Below are 27872 nucleotides of genomic sequence, written 5' to 3'. Positions count from 1 at the left end.
CTTGAAAAGCTTAATGGAAAACTTATAACATTGGGAAGCCTTAAGCCTATATAAAGAGAGGTCAGTTAAGTAATATGGGCCATTTACTTGATTATGAAATTTATCTCTTATGTGAGCAGACAACAAGTTCATACACAAGAGTGTGGAGACACGTACATTAGTTCATCATTCATCGCGTTTGCAAGTCAAAAGGTTACATTCAAAGCTTCGTCCTTCATTCTCTATTATTAATTAATTAGTTAGACTTATGCAGTATTAGTAGTAGTTAGTTAGTTAGACTTATGCAATATTAGTAGTATTTATAGTAGTTAATAGTTAATTAATAGTTATAGTATTAGTAGTTAGACTTATATTAATTAGACTTATTAGTAATATTATGAGTACTTAATCAATTAGACTTATTAGTAGTATTAGTAATTGTAGTATTATTAGTTAATTAGTTAGACTTATGTAATATTAGTAGTATTTATAATGGTTAATACTTAATTATTAGTTGTAGTATTAGTAGATAGACTTATGTTAGTTAGACTTATTAGTAGCATTAATACTTGTAGTATTATTAGTTAATTAGTAGTGAAACTAAAGGGAAAGAAAACGATCTTTTGAACATATGGCAAAAATGAAAGCGTAACGATCTTTCAAACATACTAAAAATACAAAATCATATTACTTCCACAAATGGGATATTTTGATTTGATGGGGGAATGGCACCTCCTCCCATAATTATTTAAATATTAAGAGACCTGTGTCAACTCTTCGACATGCTACATATAGCATGTTTTTTAATTTCATTTAGTTCTTGAAGTATTGTTATTATTTATTCACTTTAATATTTATTGATTTTCTTTATTTATTAGAATTACTATTAAGCAAAAAATTTAAAAATCATCATTTTCACATGTAAAACACATAAACTAGTGTTTTTTTTCTAAAATATATAATTACGAAGCATAGCATGTTGTTTTCATGAACAAGTGTAGTATAGCTGAATGATAAAAATGTATTATTGTCATTAGCATCAATGGACACTATGCAGAAACAAAGATATAGGGCATCCTTCAAGCCTTGTAGAAAAAGGAAAACTATGGCTTGTAGAAAACATCATTAAAACCCTTTGCTGCAACTTGGTACAACATAGACAAATTCAAATCATCTTGGGTAGCAAAGTGTGAAAGCATCATTGGAAGACCAACAATCTGTGCATCCTGTGGTATAGTCACAATGTAACATCATGCTATCATCTCGCAAAAGAACAATCCATGTATATAAGAAATACAAATAGCAATGGCTTTGTCAAGCACTATTCTCATCCTTGCATATTAACAACATGGAGTTAACATGATGATAATGAAATGCCGACCATGTCTTACGAGACAAAGATAGAAACAAATATGTGGTCTCATTGTCACTAAACTACACAAAACAAATTCTCAATGCAAAGTTGTTACAACTTCAACTATTGAGCATCATTGATACATCCATCTTGGTCTCCAAAATGACAAGAGAAATTGCAAATGGAACCATGGACCATCAATCTATTCTCGATAACCCTCTAATCTCTTGGAATGATGGATCACTTTCACGGATATCTACTAGAAATGACTTGACTACATCTGAAATTGTGGATGTGTTCATTTTCAACATGCTACATAATCTGCCGATCCAAAAGTACATGGCTATAGCAAAACATCCACATCCAAGGATAGGGCTTTGCATCCTCAGCAAGCAATCCATTGAAAGTATTATAGCGCTGCATTGTGAAGGCTCTCCATTCAACCCAATCAATATGAGTTCACATGCATCATATTACTAAATGATAACCATTTGGTAGAAATGATAGTGACGTTCAGGACAGACGAATTGCCTGCAAGAAGCTCGCCCCCTGCCTAGATATCACCTTGGAAAATGTAATGTTTCCATTCTTGTTCCCACTTGGCCATGGTGTGTACGATGGGAACATCTGTCTTAGTGAATACATCAAGATGTCATCAATCCTGTTCTCCGTGTATACCTTACATAAGCCTTACATCCTAATTCTATACTAGCTAAAACAAGCTATCTCGATTGCAAACAGCACGAGCATGACTTGCCTACAAAGGGACATCAACAACTAGAGGTGCACAAATAAGCACAATTCTAATGAGGAGGTCGTCAGGCACATCCTTTGCTCTACAGTGTTCCTGCTTCAATGCCAGGATCCCCACCGACATAACTTGAAGAACCTTATGAAATGGTCGATGTATGACGCATGCCTAATTTCTTCCTTATATTCATTGTAGATGAGGTTACCAATACAAGGTGGGCTGAGATCAATAAGTTGGAATGCATTGCAAAGGAGTTCAATCTTGAATTCTCATACAAAATCTGCCTTGTTGAGTGCGTTTTCCTCTTCCACACACTAGGTTCCACCTTTTCTTCAACCAGTGCATCCTTGGCAAAACTACTTGTGTTGGGCATGTCCAACACCATGTCATTAGATATGAGATCCAACATAGGGGCTCCTTATATGCACATGCCATCTTATGGTTACATGAGGCAGATGTTGCAAATATGACAAACGAGATATGCACATACATTCCATTAAACGATGATTGGTGCACTTTGACAAGAAAACTACGAGTCCTTGTTGTGGTTGGCAAAGCAAATTCATAGGTGTCATCATGCCTGCTATATAAGCAAAAGTAACAACCACGATAAATGCAAGTATAGATTTTCGCCACCTCACATGACAATTTGGAACCAACAATAGACCCTAAAACTCAATCATACATCTACTACTGTCTTGGAGACGAGCATCGAAATCTTATGTGATATCACCCAATGCTACTGCTCCTTTGGGAAGCTCACATGAATATTCAACGAGTAACAAACTCTTCCATCTCTTACTACTTGCTTAAGTACGTAATGAAGGCGGAGTTGATCAGAAAGTTAAATATCCAAACAGAAGATGCGAAAAGACTAGGGCTATAAGACTTGGACTCAAACAAGGAAAAAATTAATTTCTGCCACAATATTGTGCAAGCCAATGTCACCCCCATCAAAGCAATGTTAAATTGCATGTAGATCCCAATACTCACGCAAAGCGAGTTCGTTGAGTACATCGACAGCTCCCTTACATAAATAGGACAACGAAAGCTGACAAGGATAGGAAATATCATCATGCACTTGTAGACCTTTCATGTGTCCATCTATTGAGCTGCATGTAACATTCTATCACTACCACAAAAACTACAGCATCACCAAAACCACCAATGCATCTGATCATGAACCCACTCTCCATGATGCTTATGGCAATACCGTGGAGTAGCATACAAGGCTGGTACAATTCATCAATTTTGACCCAAGCCACCAAACTGAAGGTTTTTTTTTAAACACATTGCTGCAACGAACAACCTTCAGGTTAGAGACCGAACTAATAACTCAACACAATCGCATTACATCGAGTGTCACAACTTCGTGGACTCATGGCCAATGAGGAAGACCTCAAAATGTTCATCACAGACTATATACAAAGAAACTTGCTCGCCTCGGACTAAACCCACCAAAACTGACAAACATGATCATTAAAAAGATCCTTTCATCAAAGACAACCCAATTACATTTCACAATACCTCCAACAACTTCTAATTATGAAAGTATCCTTGCATCAATAAGGATAAATATGTTATAGCTCACGAAATAGTTTCGAACACTTTAACATCAAAACAACAAGTTTTCTTCAACCACCTCATCAATGTGAGATATAGTCTACGCATCGTCAGTGGCACACTAGGCAGTGGAAAGAGCTTCCTCATACATTACTACATTTACAACCTCATTGCCAGGAATAAGACTGTATTGTTGACAACAAGCACATGAGTAGCTATAACTAGACTATGTAGCCTATCCACCACAGTCCACTATCAATTCAAGATACTAGTACATGCACAACAATATCTAGTACAATTGTAAGAGACGGACAAATGCTACATTGTGATAAGAGAAGCTGATGCAATCATTGTCGATGAGGTGTCCATGTTAACAAAAACAATGTTCGATATAATAGTATGTGAGATAGTGAGCGTCTACCAAGGTTTGTTGATCAGTCCATTCAGTAAGAAGCTCATGATATTATTTGGCAATCTTGCACAGTTACTCCCTATATGCAACCATCAAATTGAGTCTCGCGAACAATGTCACATCACCTCCTCGTCATACTAGGCACATGGAAAGCAACTCAATCTCCAAACCTCACCTCATCATACACGCGACCCGCCATTCCTATAGTTTCTACAAGTGATCATGCATCGTTGCCCAACAAAGCGAGAGATACATGAATGCTTACATCAATGCATGATCGATGAGAAGAACGCCCTAGATTTCACCGATCAAAAAGCAACAATCATATGCACACACAAGGAAGATGTTTGCAACTACAACAAGCAAATTCTACACAAATACTACACATCTGAAAAGATCCACACCGTCAAAATCTAGACGAATGCAAATGACGAGCCAACATTGCAGACCTAGCTACACAACAAGAACTTCTGCAAGATAGACGAGATAGCAGTTGGTGTGATTACAGTGATAACTGAGAACATTGACCTTAGCATAGGTGCAGTAAATGGTGCAATGTGTAAGATCAATTGTATTGACACACCAAACGACAAAATGATATCAAGAATCCAGGTCACAATCCAATCAATGAACCAACAGCTCACCTTACGATGCAACAAGCACCAATGCAAGTCACTGAATAGCAAGTGGTACCATAAATCCATGTTCTCTTTGACACTCACATATGCAATCATCACCGGTCACAAATTGTAAGGAGCCACAATCAACCAAAAAGCACTTCTACACATTAGAAGCGTATTCACGTCGTGCCTAGTCTACTAATACTCTCCCATGTAACCGAAAGAAGAAATTTGTGTATTATTGGCCTTCCATATCCATTTGCCTTTGCTTTGACACCTTTTCTGACACCATGACTCAAGTAGAGAAACAACACAACTTAACAAAAAACAAACAAAGATTAAATACAACACATTCCATCACACAAAAAACTCATATGCTTCTTGTAGTAAGTAATAAAACAATATTCTAAACCTTCTTCCAAACGTTGTTTGCTTAAATATTAATGTGTTTTCTCAATTTTCTTCTCTTATTAATAGATTTATTAACATACTAATGTGCTTTCCTCATTTTCTCTTTTACAAATACACAACATCTATCAAGGCAAAGATGACTCTAGAGACGAGGTATGCATAATCCATATGATATCTGGTATATATAAAAATACAAATATATTACTTCACTCGACCACATTGACCTATGCATGCATATGTTTCAGCTATACATTCAAAACCACATGAACACCCAATGCCAGATCGATAACCATCCTGCAAAAACACAGAATTGTAGGTATGTAACGACAAACTAGATGAGAATGGCAAATGTGGTTCGGCAAAAGCCATCAATATACATAAACAGCTTCGCAATGTACAACAATCTCCAAAAAATGATGGCCATATGCACTCAAATTCCCGACAACGAATATCATCTTGCATCAGATGACAAGCTTGCAATTGGTACACAACCTTACACAAACTTCGTAACCTTCATTTTTTCTTGAAACAACACTAACTCATATGCACTTACCATGTAGGATTCCTCAAAGCCATACTCGACAGACTCGAACTTGAGTATGAAGACATGGTTGACAATACACTATGAACAAGCATGACCCAAGCACTACTAGACACAAGAACAAATGGCATCGGAATGGACCCAATTGAGTTGCTGCACTATAGATTTAACATCTCGCTCAACTAGTTAGCAGAAGTCATGAAAAAAGAAGGCAAGGACACACTAGAAGATAACATGAAGAATAACCGCTACAATCACAGTCGTGACAATCCTGCAATAACAATCGAGAAGGTCACATACCTACTGAGTAGAGAGCTCTACACCCAGAAACATGGTTCCAACTCCGAACCATTTAGCAACATAATCTACGTAACATGCAAGTTCTCAAACACGACTCCTTCTCAAACATTTAAAAAAATATCAATATCAACTTTTCTCCCAGAAATGCAGTAGAAGCAAACAAAAAAGAAACGAAACTTTTGCCAATGCCAAGCTTGCAGCCTCAACCATTCCAAGTCCTGCCACCAGCTCAAGTACTTTCATATCGGCCGGCATTGTCTGCAACCAAGACCCATGAGCTAGTCTAGAAGCGCCAACACAGAGATACAAAAGCAAGTACTTCATCTACAACATAAGATGTAAGAAGAACAACAAGGAGTACGTAGGCCATATGAACAACATTGAGAAACGAATCCAACAACACCGAAGAAATCCCGCCAAGAAAATGAAAAAAGACATAGAAACATTCCAACCATTTGAGGATAACTTCGAGGTTAAGATAGAAGCAATAGTTGAGAGCATAGACAAGGCAAGGAATTTTGAGTAGGCTACCATTCGTAAGAAAAATGCAATTGTGACATAGTACAACAACCTATACGAACACCCAGCAAGATGTAAAAAGTATTATCTTTTGAAGAGAAGAAGCCTCATTTAACATAGCGAAAAAAAAGTGAATGTACAAATCCAGGATCATTGACTCCAACTATATAAGTATACATATTCTCCTTTCAAGATTCTCCATGTATTTAAATAATGCTAAAACCTAATTACAAACGTACTCCGCTTAAAAACACAACGGATGTCCAAACGCCACCAATAAAACTGCTACATAACAAACATGCGAGAATCGCATATGGAACTTCGCACTCCTTTACAAAGCTGCATCTGTCTACCTAGTTTAGTTTCTAACATGTAAAGAAGAAGGTGTAAAACTCTGAACTTTACAAATCTTTTTGTTAAAAAATGGCACAAGTATATGAAATCTAATTATAAAATCCTTCCAAATTTCCGATTTAAAGTTTTCTGTCAGCACGACCGCCCGCCCGACTGCGTTAGCGTCATCGCGTCTGTGTCTCATCAGGCAATGCAGCAGTATATCGTGGTATGCCTTCCTCTCACCGTCATCATCACAATAGCTTCTGTTTATTGATACCGATTCGTGTCTTGTGAGGAACGTCAATTCTTTCTTGGCTATGACTTGTGAGAATCGTCGATTCTTTCTTGGCTATGGCTGCCTCTGCCGCGAATCCAAATCAGATAAATTTGTATCTGGAAATCACTACTAAATCTTTTGCCAAAAGATGTATTTGCATAGATTGAGATTTGGTCATGGCCTTTCAATACGATATGTTGTTTTAAGAAACAGTTGCACACACTAAATCACTCCACATTTTCTCGTGTGGGAAAAGGGGTTCTTTGCCCTTGATTTCCCCCTGTAATGTTCATCATCATGAGCTGCTGCTCAGGAACCACCGCACATCTAGCTAGGCGTGTGGCTGGGGTCAGGGGGGGACTGCCGGCCCCTCCGTCCCTCGCAGAAGCTCATGATGTTGTTGTAATTCACAATGTGGGAATTTTTCCAAAAACTTCTTTCGAATAATGTGACATGATAACAAATACAAACAGACCCACTAATCGCATATGGTCGTAATATTAAAACAAGGTCACAAAATCAGCCTGTAATTGGTTGTAAGGAATACTTCATAGAGTCAACCACTTTTTGATCTAACTATGTGTAATGCTCCAAATGTTTTTGGTCAGCTCTGGTGTAGACAGAGTTTGGAGCTCGATGCATAAGAACTTGCCTAACAGACAACCACTACAGATGACTACAGGCCTTCACAAGCATTAGTCTAGGTAAAATGGTACCTCAGTAGACTCGCAGAGAATAAGAATAACAGTACCCATCATAGTAGTCTGTACACAACAAGAAAGGGTTTATATGTCGGTCTGCCCCATGACAAATTGAGACTGGGTACCTCACCTTTTGGCCATGCTTCTCTGCCTGTCCCAGGATGATGGTGGAGGAGCTAGTGCTGCCCTGTGCAGTGACATGGGGCATGTGATGCTGGGGATTAAGCCAAATAAACATTTGACTATACTCAATGAGGCATCTTTTTGTACATGGCTTTGATCCAGGAATTTATTCAGACCTTGCATAAGTGCAGGAAATCTAAAGACCTTGCACATGGAAGGTGCATTCTTGAGCAACTTCGAAGTACGAAGCTGGATACACATCCAGAAGTTGGGAACTATCTTGTTCCGATGTTTGTAGAATGTGGAAGTGTATGTGATGCTCAGGAGATATTCGATGGGCTGGCTCACAGGAATTTGTATTCTTGGACTTCTCTGATACTAGGATATGTTGAAGATGGGCAACCTCAAATTGCCTTCCAGCTCTACAAAGGAATGCAAGACGATGGGATTTTTCCTAGCAGTTTCACATTGGTGGCTCTTGTCAGAGCTTGTGTGAATCTGAAGGACTTAATAACTGGTCAATACATACATCAACAGATTATGGAGATGGGATGTGAGAAAAATCTGGTTGTTGGGAGCACTTTGGTTCACATGTATGTGAAGTTTGGCTTACTTTTGGAAGCACAAAATGCATTTGACAGTTTATCGAAGCGAGATGTAGTTGCATGGAATTCGCTTCTTACAGGCTATCTAGAATTTGAAACCTATCAGTTAGTGGTGCAATGCTATGAACAGATGCAAGTTGAAAGTGTTGTTCCAAATGCTGTTACATATGTTTGTGTTCTGAAAGCATGTGGCCACATGGGATTCATAGAAAAAGGACAAGAGCTACACAAGAATACCATAGAAAGGGGGTGGGACCATGACACTTTTGTATCTAACATATTAATTGACATGTATGGCAAATGCAGACTACTTGCAGAAGCGCAGGCAGTTTTTGACAGGCTAACAGTTCGTAATGTGGTATCGTGGACAACTTTAATTGCTGGATATGCAGAGAATTCAGCTGAACAGGAAGCTTTGAAGTGGTTCAAAGAAATGTGGACGGATGTTCACTCTCCGAATGCCGTAACCTTGGCTTGTGTTTTGAAAGTGTGTGGGAACTTGACAGCTCTAAATGAGGGGCATGAAGTTCATGGAGAAATCATACAGAAGGGTTATGAAGAAGATCCAATCATTGGAAATTCTTTAGTTGACATGTATAGCAAGTGTGGGTCAATTCTAGAGGCACAAGATATTTTCAATGGATTGCCAGATCAAAATCTTGTGGCATGGAACTCACTTATTGCAGGTTATGTAGAGCACAATCTCTACCAATTGGCACTTGAATGCTTCCAAAGGATGCAAATGGAAGGCGTTTGCAAGGACTTCGTGACATTTATTTTGATGGCAAAAGCATGTGGAGATGGTAAAGCTTTTCAGAAAGGTCATGAAGTGCACACGGAAATTGTAAAGAATGGTTATGACATTAGCTCTTTCCTTAGCAGCACTTTAGTGGACATGTACTCAAAATGTGGGTTCGTTTTGGAGGCATGGAAAGTTTTTGACAGCTTACAAGAAAAAAATGCTGTAGCATGGAATGCTCTAATATCAGGATATGCGGAGCATGGTTTTGGAGAGGGAGTGTTGAATTGTTTTGAGCAAATGCGAATAGAAGGCATTTCTCCGACTGCAATGACTTTCATTGGCATCATGAAACAATGCAGCAGCATAGGAGCTTTAGAACAGGGTCAAGCAATGCATCAAAATATCACACTGATGGGACTTGACAAAGAACTAACAATCAGTAACAGCTTGGTTGACATGTATGCCAAATGTGGCTCATTACTTGAGGCTGAGAGAGTTTTCAGCAAACTTCTGACCCGAGATAGAGTATCATGGAATTCGCTTATTGCTGGGTATGCAGAATATGGACCATATCAAGCAGCCATAAACCATTATGAACGAATGCAGCTAGACTTAGCTCCAGATCCCATTACAATAACTTGTGCACTGAAAGCTTGTGGCAACATTGGATGTATTCATAAGGGACAGGAAATACACTCAGAAATTCTTCAGAAGGGATTGGAAAATGATGTCTTTATTGGTAGCCTACTAATTTTGATGTATGCAAAGTGTGGCACACTTTCACAAGCACAGAATGTCTTTGAAAAGCAAGCAGGTGAAAGTGTTGTCATGTGGAATGCAATGATAGCAGGATATGGAATAAATCAAGCAGCTGATGCAGCAGTTCAGGTTTTTGAGGCTATGGGGAAACAGGGTGTGAATCCAGATGCTATAACTTTTGTGTGTATTCTTACTGCTTGCAGCCGCTCTAGTCTTCTTGTCAAAGGTCAGGAGGTTTTTAAGTTGATGACAAAAGAATATGGCACATTATTGCATTCAGACCATCTTACTTGCATAATTGATCTCTTTGGTCGATCAGGACAGCTATATGATGCAGAGAAGTTTCTTGCTAGTTTACCATGTTTTCCATCAAAAGATACATGGATAGCTTTGTTGAGTGCCTGCCAAATTCATGCAGAAAAGGAAGTAGGAAATCGATGCTTTCACCAACTTTCAGATTTGTATCCACATTGTGCTTCTTCTTATATGCTGATGGCAAGTATGTTTACTGCTGCTCAGAATGATATGTACTCCCTACAAACAAAAGAAATGTTTGCAAGCGTTTCCATACAGGCCAATAAAAGGGTGCACAAAGCTGGAGCATATTCTAAGGATAGTGAAGACAATCCAGCAGCATTCAATTCCTCAAATAATCTTTTATTCAACTCAGCTTTGTCCTCATGTCCCAAACTAAGAGAAGCAGCAGTCAGCAACATCAGACAGATTTCCACCTTCGCTTTGCAAGATGATAATTTATCACGGGAAAATTCGATGAAACATAAACTCATACATACTGATTGTGTTTATAAAAACTACCAAAATTGTTTTATATCAGAGAATTTCTACATTATTTGTCAATCAAAAGCTCCTCTTTTGCATGATTGTGCATATATTATCAATAATTATGTCATGGTAAAATATGTGCGCTTAGGAACAAATAGTATTTGATCTGCAGGAAGTTAAAATATTCAAGTATCATCTAAGGGCATGGCTGTGCTACGGGTCTTGAATGTACTCACAATGGGCCATTACATTGCTATATCTAGATAAAAATTTCAGGATTTAATGCAAAGGAGTACTAGAAACCAGGGTTGGAGCCAACCAAGAATTTAGGCTGACATCCAAGTATTACAGCATCTTGTTGGGCATGGGGATCTTTTCTTATTCGGTTGCTGGATCAGGGCCAAGCACTCCCAGGGTTTTCTTTAGTTTTGCTATGTATTTTAATTTCTCAGGATTTAAGTGTACATTCCATCATTGTTCATCTACTCAGGTGTGTCTCTCATTGCTGTTCTGTCTGCGGGTGTTCATTTCTTTCGTTTTTCCTTAAGAGAAAGGAAGATCTTAAGCCATAGGTTTTCCATGGCACCCCCTGTCTATGCACAAAGATTGTGTGAGGCTTGTTGCTCTTGCTAGCCAAGGACAGCTGTACTTTTGCTTGGGATTTCATCCTTTGTGCTCACAGTCACTCCCATCATTAGTCTGCCATCATCCAGAGATGCTATCCTTGCTGCCACCATCACTGTCAATCCTAGAGGCTGCTGCCAGCCCTGTCCGTGGTCATCCTCCTGTTGCTGTAAACCTATAGATGTCATCATCTGCTGCATTTTACGCCAGCCCATTCATGACATCATCAGCTGCTGTTTTCAAGGTTTTCGGGCCAGCTCGAACTGCCACAATCTGTTATACAGCTACATTATGATCATCCTCCAACAGGTTTGCTGTTGTGCATGCTGTATGACCACCAGATCTACTGTGTTTCTGTCCAGGATTGCTTCATTTGCTGAAGTTACCCTTGCAGGTCTGCATTTTGCTGCTCTAGATCAGATTCTGCTAATGTACATCATTTCAAGAGTCAGTGCTCTACTAAATAGTATCCTGTGGCTATCATGAGGGTTTGATTTGCTTGGAGCGACATGAATCCAATCTATAATAGTTCAGACTCCTCTATCTTACTTGTACTTATTTTTCATCTTGGGACAATTCATTGAAGCCCAGCTCTTCTTTTTTCAATACCTTTCTCAGAAGGTGCTTCTCAATTGGGGCAATTAGCTAGCAAGTCTGATCACCTCCGAGTTACTTGAGGGAAGACAATCCACTTGTGATACAACTGGAAGTCCAAGGTCTTCATGTCAACCAAGACCAATGGCAGGTTCGTACAGTCCATTTTTGTGTGATTGTGATCTTCTCTATATTGCTCTTGTTATGCAGGATCTGGTTGTAAATAACTGCGAAGTGCCAAATTGATACCAACATGGATACAGAGAATTACTCCTAGACCTTCTGTTTCATATAAGTTTGGTGCTTTGCATTTAGAATTCCTGCCCTCTTCTCCTACTTTTAAGTACACCTTCAGCTTCATCTACGTTACATTTAGAGCCTTCATTAAGACTGACCATAAGGCATCCAGCTCTAGCTCAAACTGTTTGTGAGCCACATTTATAGGCATTCAACCATTTTTAGCTACCCAAATGCGCACCGCATTGCACCTGGGTGCTTTAGTGTGGATGCCACCTGTGCACTATGCACCTAGTCACACACTCTCTGGTTGATCCTGAACACGAACCATGGTTATATGCCAGTAGGGAGGGATCTAATTTGGGTTAACTAACTTGACTCCCAGGTCCATGAAGGTTGAGAGGGAGTCTTCCTCAGGGAGGAGTGCAGAGTCTCCTCGCCTTGGTATTCATGTTCATTAGTGGCTTGCTAGTAGTGCAGAGGAGCTAGATCTCCTATGCCTTATGGCTTATTTAAATGGTTTTGCCATTATGCTAGATTCTTAGGATTCCTAGATTTCCCTTAGAATCCTTAGGCTAGTCAGGCCACAATCCTGTAGGTTAAGTCAGGCTCGTCTTTTTATGCAATCTAGCTAGATCATTACGCTTCATAGGCTACCTAAGCCTCTTTAGGCTTCCATAGACTAAGCCTTTTAGCACTTTATTTGTCTTCCACTTCACGTTTATTCACTTAGTTTTCATTTACTTTTCTTGAACCTACACTCACTTAGATTCATTTTCAGCTTTAGCAAAATACCAAAAGTATCTATGCAAATTTTGGTTTCTCATTTGGTATGCACATGCTAAGTGTTGTATTTCAGTTAAGCTAGCATTAGGTATCTAGTGCTCCTAACTAGGCTCACTGCATGGTTTCTGGTCCTCACAAGGTGAATATTGCCTCCACGTACTTATTCAACGTGGAGACACAGATAGAATCTTCTCTTTGGAGATCTGGTCTCGGGCATTGTTGTAGTTACCATGATAGTTGTCTTACTTCATTGCTATTTAAGTTGAGGTGCTTTTTATCATTTTGCATGAGCTAATACTCCACTAGTATTCATTTTCATGTCAAGTGGACCACTAACTTGGTCCTTGTGTCTTCGTATTCTTGACAATGACATGAGATCTCTTAGGGACAAGTTTTAGGCACTGAGTATACTGAATATGATAGAATATGGCCTCAAATTTGTGTCTTGAGGATCGAGGACTAGGTGAGTTGAGAGTCGTTTTAGAGACGTTAGGAATAGCTCCAAGAGGGCATTGTACTCATGATAAATCTTGAAACATAGTAGTGGTATTCCACTAGGTTGAATGTTGATATTGATGGCAATAGAGGGAGAAAAACCTAGTCCTCCATTAGCCAACAGATGTTGGAAATGTGGGCAATAGCAAATGCTAGGTAGGTAGTTGAAGACATAGCTTGACTTACATGCTTCTAGCTCTACCCCAATGATTCTTATAGTGCCATATTTACACCCTTGCTAGTTGAAGCACCAGATTGATGGTTTGCAAGAGTCTACTTGACACTTGGATCCTATGATTGGACATGGTTCTTCGAATTAAAGGCTTAAGCTAACTTGACTCCTGGTAGACTTATGTGGGTTCTTTTTGTAGTCCATGAATGGTGCAACTTGAGTAGTACTTGAATGCCAAGTAACTACATCCTTCTAACATCCTCACAGCTGGACAAAATAAAGAACAACACTAGTATATTCTCTATTTCAAGAATCATGCCAATCTTGCATTTGCCTAACAATAAGTATGGATGTCCCCTATATGAATTGTTGTGGGCACAAGCTTAGATTGCCTAAGAGATTATCAATGTCAATCCTCTTTGCAATGAGTGCTATCTCAAGATAGGTAGGGATATTGTTGGCTTCTCTTTTGAGTCAAGAGGGCACTCTTATCTCATCATCATTGCACTCAATTTGTGGTTGTGTAGGGGATTTCCTAGAGGATAGTACTTCTTTGCCCAAATTCCATTAAATTTCTCTATTCCTTCTCCATCCAAGGTCTCTAGTTCCACATTTTTAGACTTGCTAATTCAAGGAACCATGACATATCCAAGTACACAACTGCATTTTTATTTGTGTTTGTTGATCGTGTACAAGAGCAGTGGGTTTCCTTGTCAAAGTTTTGGTGTTGTACATGTTTGTCATACCAAGATCTATGCGCTGCCTTTTTTATGATGATAAACCCATATCCCATTTTGTTAGGTGGTCCGCAAGAATGATAATATATCATGATTGTGAGTATTATGTGGTTATGAACTCATCCTGCACTTCTCAAATGGTTGGCAAGCTATGATGGGAGCATTAGCTCCATCCTATCCTTTTCTCATAAATACTTTAGTCTGCTAACATTTATCACACTACTTAACAAATCGAGCTCCAACCCTGAATAAAATTAGCCATCAAAGCTGGGATTTAAATACTTTCTTGGTTGTGGTTTCAACATTGAAGTGAACCCCCTCTATTCCCGTGTGCTGCTAACAGAACCGCATTGATTTCATGCTCACATACATATCTTCTTAATAGTTCTTTCCACCCTAGTCTATGCAACAATCTAGTTATTGATTGGTAAGACCAAGTATTTATGAATAACCTACACAATGGAGCCTTCTCTATGGGCCATTGGGAAGTCCTTTCTCCACAATATCTAAGATGTCGTTAGCCTCATGAATTGTGACTAGAGCCTTAAACAACTTGGTCTTCTATGCAATTCTACACAAGTATGCGTTAGGAAGGTTACCATCAATTTCTAAGAGCTTCCTCAACTTTCACTCAAGACCTATGGTGGGCCATATAATGTTATTTTCCCTTCCTAACTACCACTAACAAGTCACTCAAGACCTATGGTGAGCCATATAATGTTATTTTCCCTTCCTAACTACCACTAACAAGTCAAAATCAAGAAACAATGAAAGTCACTTCGCTAATCATCATGCCAACAAATAATGGTGAAAACTCTTGATGGTGTACACCATTCCCAAGACTCCTCTTTTGTTTGTTAACTAGTTTATTTTGGAATAAGTAAGATGTTAACTTGCAAGGCTCAAGGGAAAATTCAAGTTATACTCACCATGCTAGCACAATACTATCTTATAGCTATTAATATATACATATAAGTTAATTTTCTAGATTTGGGGATCTAATATTGGTCCAATACAATGGTGTTTTCAATTTCTCATATGAATTTTGGCATTTCAATCCAAGTGAACATTATAAAGAGATTATATGAAGGTCTAACAATGATTGAGTTATTCAAGACAAAGTGCTTATACCATCCAACATGCCTTGAAGAGCAGTAGAATTCATTGGGATTGGCAACCATCTTGTCTTAGTGATGTTCATAGTATGCCATTTTTGGACAACATATGCTCTAGAATACATCCAAGTTTAACCCAAAACTAGCACTTTAAGGGATTAATTGATAGTCCATCTTCCCTGCCCATCTTTTTCTTTTTGAAATGCTCTTCCTATTGGAGCTAGTGCATAAATCATGGACAAAACTTTTAGAAATATTTACATGTGCTCGTGAATAGTACACATTAAGCATCAAAATGTGGCATATGCATTAGTCAATCTAAAAGCATGACTATGTATGCAAACACACCTCAATATGTGACAAAGGCCATATTGTGCTTGTTGTCTATGTGGACTTACACTTGGTTGTGGTCAAAAATCCCATCCAAGAATTTGTATGCCTCTTTGTTCCCTAAACACTCTAATATGTGCTTGATGTGAGACAAACAAAAGTTGTCCCTTTTTGTTGTTATGTTTACATTTTTGTTAGCTGATGCACACTTTAATACTCCATTTTCTTCAGTACTACTATAATGAGTGATACACAGTCCATGCGTTCTATTTTGTAAAGAAAGCATGCTTTAAGAAACTTATCTAGTTCATCCCTCATGACTTATTTCTACCTTGGGTTCATGGTGGATCATCTTTATTTTACCAATTTCACATTCTAAACCATGGGGATTATGTGTGCAATCACTCTTGGGGATGCTCCTTAAGGTTAGATTAGCTCCAAGCAAAGACCATCATGAGAGAACTCTTTGAGAAGAGCCATTAAGCATGCTTCCTTCTCCTCCATGACATTCTCATTGCACCTACACCAAGATCCTATTTGAATTCTCTCTTAGGAATGATTCTCCTTCATGACATTCTCATTGCACCTACACCAAGATCCTATCCGAATTCTTTCTTAGGAATGATTCATCCTTCTTGAATGCACCGTACAACTCCCTATTGTACCGCGCTCTCCAAGTGTGCATGGAGTCTCCCATCCCTCTTCCCTTGTTAGTAACAAGTTCTATTGGAAAAGAAAAAAAAAGATAGGCATTGAGAGATTCCCATCAACGCTTATGTACACTCTAGGATCCTTTATTGAACCTACTCCTATCACAGAAAAAAGAAACAAAATACATTTCTCTCAAGGTATCAATTTGGTCTGGGGATTACCAAAAATACCCAATTGATGTGGATAGACTTAAATACTGGGGAACAATTGTCACTTGACATTCCTCCTGTGTATAGGCTTGAATTCCCAACCTTTTTGAGTAGTCCTTCTTGGTTGGAGAACCCCTCAAACCTGGGAATTGAAATTGATTGTTGCTTCTATAGATCCGTGAGTAAAGTAGAAGAGTCTCGGATAGTATGATCCTTCCGCCACCCCCCAATCAGAAGGGTGGTCCCTTAGCTCTTGGTCTTTGAATTGGTGTTCTCAGGTGCTCCTTCTTTCACATCTAAGTGGAAGTTGTTCAGCTTGTGCTCAAGAGATAGTCATCGATACATCGATAAGGAATGTATAGATTCCCAAGGGGAGCCTTTGGGGGTAAGTGGTCCTCCCTAGATTGCCGAGATCCCACGAGTGAATAGAAAGCTCAATGCCCAAAGGATTTCCCCTGAATCACCTTGTCCATCCTCACAAAAAAGAATTTGATCCTAAAAGTCGAGACAAGAGGAGTATGCCATGCTGATGTTCTTGTTGAGATGGCAAGCTCAACACATGCGGACATTGATGATGGACCGCCTGGCTAGATGAGTCCGCACATCTACACTTAGCACATTGGTGGTCATTATGATACTCACATGGCCATTGACTTATCACTTATTATATTTAGTTTGTTACACCTACCTATAGCTGGCAAAGATATAACACCAGTCGATCAGTGTAGTCAGTTATGCACTATTTGACTAAGAAGGTGACTTTCCTTTGTGTTGTATCTTATCTATACTTTGTGTACATTGTATAGTGTGTGGAAGAAGAAGAAAAAAACCAGCAAGAAAACGTTTTGGCCTCCATCTCTCTTCTTGTGTTTTTGAGTGAGCTTTCTCTTGTGTATACAGTGTGTGTTTGGCGCAACAGCTCAAGCACATCCCCCCATCACGCGATTCTTGACATGGTATCAGAGTTGCGCCACTGAGAGAGGCTGATTTTGAAGGCTGAAGTGAAGGAGAAGAAGCAAGGTTCGAGCAAGCAAGCAACGGGTAAGAAGCTCTCCCATTCTTCCACTCTTTCTCTTGGATAGTGCTTGTGGAGGCACCGGAAGCAGGGTCGAGCAAAAATCTTAGATTATTATGAGATTTGGTGTGTGAGCAAATCATTGTATATTCTGCAGATAAGCCCTTAAGGGGTTGTCCGCAGTTACTTTGGGCGTCTCAGGCCGTTTCAAGCCCCGTTTTAGAGCTGCAAGTTTGCAGACAACAGTTTCAAGGTACACTGTGATTTCGACTGTTTTGACCGAAAGTGGGTGTACATGTTACAAATTTTCAATTTGTAATTTTTGAGATGTTTGCAGGAAGCAAACATAAGGTTTATCTGCAAACAGGTTGCAGATTACATGTACTATTGAGCAATCAATGAAAAAGGTTGCTTGGTGTATTGCTGTGCATGTGTTGTGAAAGATTGCAGAAGACTAACTTGTTGTCTTGTATCCTTGTTTGTGATAATGGTAGAGAACAGTGGAAATCCCATTATTGAGAAGCTTGACAAGAACAACTACCCTTCATGGAAGTTCCGTGTGACAAACTTCCTCATTGGAAATGGCCTTTATGAGTTTGTTTTAGGTAAAGAAAAGGAGCCAGAGCTGGGTATCTCTCCGACTACAGATGAATTAAAAGCATGGAAAGAATGGAATGCGAAAGATAAAGAGGTGATGTACTGGTTATCTATAGTCATTGATAATACTATGTTGGGACATATCAGAAATGTAGAAACTTCACATGCAGCTTGGACAATTTTTGAGAGCATGTTTTTAGTAAATACAAAGGCACGAAAGATTCAACTCAAGCAAGAGTTGAATGCCTTGAAGAAAGGGAAAATGTCTATCAATGAGTATCTGTTGAAGGTGAGGAGCATTGCAGATGCTTTAGTAGCGATTGATGCAATGCCGAATGATGATGATTTGGTTTCATCCACTTTGAGTGGCCTTAATAATGAGAAGGCATGGAAATCATTTGTTACTTCAGTATATGTACGGAAGCCATTTTCAGATTTTGATGAGCTGATCTCTCTCATGATTACTGAAGAGACCAATATGCAAGGTGATTTGTCTATAAGAAATGGTGAACAGGTCCAAGCATTTTACTCGAGTTCAAGAAGGGGACGTGGTAGATCCTCTTCGAGAGGCTGTGGTATGGGACGTGCTGGCGATAACCAGCAAAATAGGTTCAATCAACAGTTTGGTGAAATGGAGGTTTCTGGAGGCAGAGGAAACTTTAGAGGTAGGGGGAGCTCTAGAGGAAGAGGTGGATGGCAGAACAGAGGCTCTGGAAATTCTGCTATTGTTTGCCATTATTGTGGAAAAACAAGACATATTGCAGCCAATTGTTATGCTAAGAAGGATGATATTCGTAGTGGTAAATTGCAGCAAGGAAACTATGCATCGTCTTCACAACAGAATGAATACAAAAATGAGCTTCTGTTTGTTATGTAGCATATGATGAATGTAGTTATAGGAAAGGGGACACATGATGATGTATGGTATGTCTATTCAGGTGCATCTAATCATATGACCAGTCATGTTGAATGGTTTGGAGAGATGCATGACTTACAAAACCTAGGTTATGTGCAGACGGGTGATGATTCATGCCACCCAATTTCACACATTGGAAAGGTTCCCTTGTCCTTGTATGATGGCCAGACAAAGATTCTGATAGATGTATTACATGTGCCATCAATTACAAAGAATCTAGTGTTTATTGGCTAAATGGTAGAGCAGGGGTTGCAGGTTTGATTCAATGCAAAAGGTTGTTTTGTAGAACACTTTAATGATAACTACAGGTTGGTCGCAAAAGGAAGTAGAGTTGGCGGAATGTTCGCTTTAGATGCTGGAATTCATGCAATGGATGCTGCTATGTATGCTAAAGGAAAAGGAGTAGTTGCAGATATTGAAATATGGCATAAACGTATTGGACATGCAAATGTGCAAAGGCTGAAATTAATGCAGTCCAGAGGATTGGTTACAGGGTTGCCTTCTTTTAGAGTTGCAGAATTGCATAAAGTCTGTGAAGCATGACAGTTTGGTAAGCAGGCAAGACAACCCTTCTCGCATGATAGAGGAGTGAGTAGAAAAATACTTGATGTAGTGCATATAGATGTTTGGGGGCCTACACAGAATGTATCTCTTGGTGGCAGCAAATACTTTGTCATATTTATTGATGACTGTTCAAGGAAGTTATGGGTATACTTCATGAAGGAAAAGAGTGATGTGTTTGAGCACTTCAAATCTTTTAAGGCAACAGTTGAAACGGAAATAGGCTTAAAAGTGAAGTGCTTGAGATCAGATGGAGGGGGAGAGTACCTCTCTAATGAGTTCAGTGGCTTCTTGAGGACTCATGGGATAAAGAGGCAATTTACTTGCAGGTATAGCCCACAACAAAATGTTGTTGCAGAAAGAAAAAGCAGGCATATTGCAGAAGTTGCATGGGCATTAATGGCTGAAAAGAATATGCCCAAACATTTTTGGTATGAGGTTGTCCATACTGATGTCTACATTATGAATAGAACTCCCACAGCTATAGTTCATGGGATGACTCCTGAAGAATGCTTTACTGGCAAGAAGCCTGATGTATCGCACTTGAAGGTATTTGGCTGTGTTGTATACGTTCATGTGCCAAATGAGCTACGAAAGAAGCTTGATCCAAAGGCAGAAAATTGTGTTTTTATTGGATACTCTTTAGAGCAAAAAGGGTATCGCTGTTATAACCCTGTCACAGGTGAGCTCAGAGTGAGTAGGGATGTTATCTTTGATGAGATGGGAAGTTGATATACACCTGCTGGTGATGTTTTGGATGATGATAATGATCAGGACAGCTATGTGCAGAAAGATAAACAAGAATTGCGGAGTCTTAGTGGACTAAAACATCATCTAGTACTACACCTACAGTGAGCCCTTGGTTTGGGAGACTAAGGAGTAGCCCCACATCTTCAGGTGGATCTATAAGTGATGTAGGGAAGGACAAAGGAAAGAAGAAAGTGCTGGATGGTAATGATGCATCTACCAGTCATTTGAGATTTGATGGAGATTCTAGTGGTTCGGAGAGTTTGGATGATGAGCTTGGTATTCCTTCAGTCAGGACACTAGGTGTACAGAGATCTCATAGTAATGTAAAGGCTCCATTGAGTGATTCGGTGGTACACAGATACCCTATTAAAAGATTTGGTTTTGAAGGTTATGCATCTCACCATTATGCTTATATGGTGAAACTAGTTGAGGATGTTGAGCCCACTTGTTTTGAGGATGTTGTTGGTCATGCTCATTGGGATGCAGCAATGGATGAGGGGATGGATGCATTAGAAGCCAATAAGACTTGGGATTTGGTATCCTTACCTAAGGGTAATAAAGCTATTGGCTGTAAGTGGGTTTACAAAGTCAAGCATAATGCAGATGATTTAGTTAGCAGGTATAAGGCTAGGCTAGTTGCAAAAGGCTATGCTCAAACACATGGCATAGAGTTATAACCCTTTGAGTGAGAAAAGTGAGTTTCAAGTGAGCAGAGGTATTACTTTTGATGGAATTAGTAGTTGGTACTATGTTTAGGAGGATAGTAGGGAGTTTGATTTACATGACTATCACAAGGCCAGACTTGAACTATGTTGTTGGCCTTGTTATTTAGTTTATGTAGATGCCTACAAAGCCTCATTTGGATGCAATTAGACATATATTGAGGTATGTGAAGTCCACTTTACATTATGGACTCTTTTATGAGGCAAGTAAGGACATACAGGTCTTTGGATACACAGATGCAGATTGGGCTGGTAGCATGTCAGACAGAAGATCTACAAGTGGATTCATGTTTTCCCTTGGTAGTGCAGCAGTTACATGGAGCAGCAAAAAGCAACCTATAGTTGCTTTATCGAGTACAAAGGCTGAGTATAGAAGTGTTGCTATGGCAGCATGTGAGGTGGTATGGATGCAAAAGTTATTAGGTGATTTGGACATGCAGGGAAGTGCTGCTATGGCAGCATGTGAGTTGGTATGGATGCAAAAGTTATTAGGTGATTTGGACATGCAGGGAGATAGTCTAGTTGTCATTCATTTTGTGACAACATGAGTAGCATACAGTTAGCTAGGAATCCAGTGTTCCATGCTAGGACAAAACACATTGAGGTGCACTACCACTTTGTGAGAGAGAAGGTACTTGCAGGAGAGATTGACTTGGTATATGCTAGCACACAAGATCAGATAGCTGACATTTTCACAAAGGCATTGGGTGCAGAGAAGCTTCGAAAGTTTCGAAGCTTACTTGGAGTTGCAGAGATAGAATTGAGCTTGAGGGGGAGTGCTGAGATGGCAAGCTCAACACGTGCGGACATTGATGATGGACAGCCTGGCTAGATGAGTTCGCACGTCTACACTTAGCACATTGGTGGTCATTATGATACTTACATGGCCACTGACTTATCACTTATTATATTTAGTTTGTTACATCTACCTATAGCTGGCAAAGATATAACACCAGTCGATCAGTGTAGTTGGTTATGCACTGTTTGACTAAGAAGGTGACTTTCCTTTGTGTTGTATCTTATCTATACTTTGTGTACATTGTATAGTGTGTGGAAGAAGAAGGAAAAAACCAGAAGAAAACGTTTTGGCCTCCATCTATCTTCTTGTGTTTTTGAGTGAGCTTCCTCTTGTGTATACAATGTGCTAGGCTCGGGAATAGATTCACCATTGTATGGCTGACCAATGATTACTAGCGATTCCAGCTTCATGTAGGCAAGTTGGAGCTTGCAATCCGAACTAAGGCTGAATTTTTGAGTTTAGCTTGCCCTCACGGGTCGTGACCCTCTGTCATCTTGACCATTGTAGCATGTGTGTTACCCAGAGTGCAAGGGGCATGTTGAGTTGCCGTCATTCCGGCCTTCTTTTGGCTTATCACACTAGCAATCTGTTTAGGGTTCCAATTTGAGTAATGGAAACTAAACATGAGGGTTGCGATCATTGTGGGATTGAACCCAATACCTTACGGAACGAGAGCTAACGACAACCATGCACCACCTGTATCCACATTCTCTAAGGCACTCCTTTTTTTCAAAAGGATTCGCAGTATGTCAAGCTGCCATGGTAAGGTTCTTCGCATTGTATCAAATTAAACCACATGTTCCACTGCTTCTATGGGCCCTTGTCAATTCCTTTGAGTTTACATACTCCCCAAGTGGGATACTTAACGTGTTGGCTACAACACTACACGGGTCAATATGTACAATGCCTAGTATCCATCGTTAACAGCTAGGACTACACTGGGATATTTAATTCCATTTTCTCCCCTAGCTTTTGTCTCTCAATGTCAGTCGGTGGCCCAACAGAGTGCCTTCGCCTTTGGTGTTCCTTTAGATCTCTATGCATTTCACCGCTCCACCAAAAATTCCCTCTGTCCCTACCATACTCTACCTCAGTAGTGTTTGCCCCCTATCTAGGGTTAAGCCCTAGTATTTGATAGGGGACTTAAAGAGCCACCTACAGACACTTTACGCCCAATCATTCTAGATAATGATTGCATCCTCTATCTTACCATGACTTCTGGCACATAATTAGCCGATGCTTATTCTTTAGATACTGTCATTGCTTCTTCTTTGAGGAAAGGAGTTTACGACTGTGGCCTTCTACCTCCATGCGGCATTGTTCTGTCAAGATTTTTCCCACTCATTACAAAAGGTTCCCCACTACTACCTCTTCTAGGAGTTCAAACCGTGTCTCAGTCCTAGTGTGGCTGATCATCCTCTCAGAACAGCTACTAATCATCGCCTTGGTGAGCCATTGCCCCACCAACTACTAATCAGATGCAAGCCCCTCCTCAAGTGGATTCCTCCCTTTTTCTCCTCAACTTATGGGGTATTAATAGACATTTCCAGCTATTGTCCCCCTCCTCTTAGGGGTAGATTTTTACGCGTTACTCACCTATCCACCACTAGAAACACCCCGAGGATGCTCCTTGTTTGACTTGCATGTGTTAGGCATGCCACCAGTGTTCATCTTGAGCCAAGATCAAACTCTCTATAAGATTCGTAGTTGCATCATTGCATCACTTATAGCTTCTTATGCTCTTCTAGCTCTTCCTTCTACAAAAAGGAGGAGGATTCAACATTGTTGTGGAGAAATCAGAAGAATATATTCTATTTTCAAGTGTCAAGATCAAGGTGAATCTTTTTGCTTCCTATTCTATTAGCTTGAGGTTCATCCCATGTATATCTATCCCTATTGGTTCGTGTCAATACCACGAGCCTCTTAACCATTCCCTTATGAATCAAATTGAAGAGATGGAAGAAATTGTTTGGATTCGGTTGAAACAAAATATGTACTAAAAAAATGACCTGGGGAACAAAGTAAAGATAAAGGGATTGTACCTCCTATCGTCCCATGCAAGTGGTGAAATTGGCGGGTTGATCTTATTTCAGGTCCATGGAGGCCCACAATTCGGTAACTAAGTCGACAAGCAAGCAACGTTGGTCTTCTTCTCATAGACTCTTTTGATTGGCCTTCTCAAAGACTTGTGAAAGGAGGTAAAGGGAGACTAGCGCGAACTAGCCTATGAAATACTTGAATATACCAAAACCACCTAGTAAAGTAGCAAAGAGTCCCATATATCCTCCTAATAAGAAAAAAAGGGTAAAAAAAGAAGAAAAAAGTGAGAAAAATCCTACTCAAAGCATGTACGAGATACAAGGGGGAGGGGGCTTGGAACAAAGAGTCAATAAGAGAGAGACCAAGGGATCATGGCACTCTAGTTGGTCATGCCAATCCTACCAATCCTATCGATCCTATCGATCTTTTCCTCGGATCTCTTTTTTTTTGTTTTTTTGTTTGTGTTTTTTGGGTCTATTTCTTCCTCTCCAATAAGATAGGCAATTCCAAAAACTCCAAGCTCTAAGCTCTCAAAAAACAATTTAAGTTGTCAAGCATGTCCTCTCTTGTCTCTTCCCATGTAAGAAAGAGTAGACCATCATTTTCTATACCAATAGGTATCCGAGATTGATCATTGAGTAGCTTTTCTACTATAGGCATGAGAAGGACAAGCTCATGAGAAGCCAATGCTCGGGAGGTCATCAGACCCTCGTGATAACTAATCATTTTCCTACGCGGGATTGAGGCCTCCTTCTCCTTTCCATAATAGGGGAGTGTTAGGGTAGGCAAATAAATCTTCTCTCTCTGCCCTATTGAAGTTCGAAAAAAGGATAACTCTTGCAGAAGGGGGGTGGCGCAATACCTGGTGCGTGTATATCTCAAACTCCACCCTAGACAGTATATCTCAAACTCCACCCTAGACAAATGCTCGCATGCTTCCATAGGGTTCCCTCCCTTGTCAGGCTAGCTCCGTTTAAACCTAGATAAAGCAACGTCTTTAGTAAAGGTTGAAGAATATCCTTTCCCCACTGGGAAAATACGTACTTCTAGAAGGAAGGAGAGTGGTAAGCCTCCCATGTATTAGGTGCCCGCGCCTTGCCCATAAGTCCAACATAGATACTCGTGTGGCATGCAACCATATCTAATTCCTTGAGAACTAGCTCTGGTGGTAGGGTAGTGTTCCCTAAAACCTCTTTCATTGTCCCCTTGAGGTCCCTCCTAAGGTTTGCTATGGTTGTTGATCCCCCCTCAATTTGGGGTATCAACCTAGGATAACCAGCCAAATCCTAATAGGAAGTTGCAAACAACTATTGTACAGGGCACCTTCTCTAGAAGTATCAAGTAGTTCCTCCCCAAAATAGGTGAAATAGCATATTGCTAGCTCTTGTTGTGCTAGAAGAGTCATGGTTAAGGTGGTTTAATAGCTCTTGAAATTGATGAGAGAGATGTTTTAGCCGTTGCACACACCCTGATAGATCATATGTCAAGGGATACACCCATCCTTCCATAGTGGTAGAGGGAACTAGGCTTCTAGGTAGGCCTAATGGGGCAACCGAGGCTTTCTCAAACTTGTCATATAGGGTGGGTATTTCCTTTGTCTGGGTGCTCAAATGGGAACTAATCAAATAACCCCAACATTGATTTCTTCCTCCATCCACTCTATCGGGTCCAAATTATCCAACTCAAGGTGTTCTACTAAGAACTCCCTAATAGCACGATCTTCTTCTTTGGTCATCTCGAAAATTTCCTTATCTTCTAGATTTTCCAATTCCTCCCTTCCCTCCTCCATGTCTTCCGAAACCAACCTAAGAGCATTAACCACATGATTAGTGGAATTCTGATTATTCCTAGATCCGAGGAATATTCGAGATCCTAAAGTTAGGTTGCAAGCAAATATGACGCACACACTATTCTCTAATCAAAGATACTATGCCCTCTCGAAATGATCTTTTTGAGCATAGAGCACTGCACATTATTGACCTTGGAGGGAATATAAAAAAGTGTTAGCATAATCTTATCCTGGACTTCCCTCATTTCGAAATTGTCAGTGAGTCGAAGGATATTAAGGGCACAACAAGGTTCTCCTAGGATAGACTCAAGGAGCTACACTAACTTAGAATTTCCTATAGCTCCAGGTCCCCAAAGGAACAAACACACTTGCTCTTTGTTATTCTAGGAAGGCCCTCAATAGATTTATTTTGAATGGGTTGCCATCCATGAGGTCAATAAGAAACCATTTTTGTACCTTTTTCAGGGGGTTATCGGGGAGAAACTCTATTCCCCCATGAGTGAAGGCCCATTAGCCGAGTTGGGGAGGTAACATGGTATAGCTATCGCTCTTGGGGTCTATCTTCAAAAACCGTTCAGGAAGGGCAATCCTCGCAAAGGATACAGAGTCTTATACAAAGATTGACGCATGTTCTCCTTCACCATTTCTTTGAAACAACATTGGAGTTTCACTAAATGCGCAACATCTGTGTTTCTTTGGTAATAGCAAGAACTTGACCCATTTCTAGATCCCATGGTAGAATATTTTTCCATAGAAAACGAGGAGATTTCGATTTGATCCATAGGAGGGAAAGGTTTTGGGATGTGTATCTCATTTGAATGAAGAATTAAAAAGGTAACTGGGTCATAAAAAAGATAGAAGAGTTTTCCTCTAGCGTGCGTGTCTCTAGTTCTAGTGACTATTGCAGCAACAACCTCACAATACGAGTGGGTCCGAAGTCATCATCAAATCCTATCTTATAGGAATGAATATCCTTTCTAGGTTACCGAATCTTTACCAGATAGTCTTGTTGGGGCGAAAGAAAGAAGAAAGTACGAAAGTTGGATCTGTCAAATTGAAGCTATGATCCTTTTGAAATAGATTCCTCCTCAAGTAGTAATTAGTGATACAAATAGGCTCATACCAACTCTTTGATCTCCTTTCTATTGAATTTGTGGAATACAACTTGAATAGGACAAAACAAAAAAAATCATTGGCTAATTGTTCATTCGATTAGACAATTTTCTATCTTTTGATCAGGCATCTTCTGATTTCCATTATATCTTTTAATCTATCCATCCTATTGGAGTGAGCTTGGAGTGTGCATCACAAGCATCGCACAAATCAATTGGTTTCTAGAAATGGAGTGATTCATGACGTGAATACCTTGGATTCTATATCATATGGGAATGATTATGGGCATGTATTAGTACTCTCGAACTAATCAACAAACACAAAAGGGTGAGGTACCAGATTTGTAAAGTAAATTTCTAAATGTAGGAATCAAGATTACTTCATGTTTGAGACATTCAAATCAACAAACAAATCTCTTTCTCCTCACTACTTCTTTAGAATGCTTACCAGATGTTAGTAGACTAAATTCAAAAAAAGGAGAAGTGACGGAGGGAAGGGTGAAATGCAAAAAAGGAAGAATTGAAAAGGATTGAAAAAGAGAGGGCTTTTACACCCCCTGTTTCATAGATTCTTTTGTATGGAGAAAGAAAAAACATGTAAGAGAGTTCTAGTTATGTAATCCTATTCTGAATTTTCTTTGAATGACAAGGAGTTGCAAGTGGTGGGAATCTCATGTACAATTCTGTATAGTGACACTAGAACTAGCTATTTGTCAACCATTCCACAACTACACCCAAAAAACATAACTTTGCTCTATGTAAAGTTGCAAAAGTTCAATTAGCCTCTAAGTTTGAGGTAACAACTTATATACCAAGAATTGGCCATAATTTGCAGGAACATTCTG

At 39.6% G+C, this 27872-nt stretch overlaps 1 protein-coding gene across 1 annotated transcript; it reads left to right on the top strand.

Moving 5' to 3' along the window:
• Positions 1-6926: 6926 nt before the first annotated feature.
• Positions 6927-11293, top strand: LOC148024890 (pentatricopeptide repeat-containing protein At2g33680-like). The gene is made up of 2 exons (XM_087694559.1): positions 6927-7012; positions 7672-11293. Exon 2 carries the CDS (start codon positions 8035-8037, stop codon positions 10939-10941), a length of 2907 nt encoding a protein of 968 aa, XP_087550685.1. The 5' UTR covers positions 6927-7012; positions 7672-8034; the 3' UTR covers positions 10942-11293.
• The last annotated feature ends 16579 nt before the right edge of the window (positions 11294-27872 follow it).

Source organism: Lygodium microphyllum, chromosome 15, assembly GCF_053477565.2.
Source record: "Lygodium microphyllum isolate KBCC chromosome 15, Lygodium_microphyllum_v1.1.10, whole genome shotgun sequence".
Lineage (NCBI taxonomy): Eukaryota > Viridiplantae > Streptophyta > Polypodiopsida > Schizaeales > Lygodiaceae > Lygodium > Lygodium microphyllum.
This window is presented reverse-complemented; position numbering and strand designations above follow the sequence as displayed.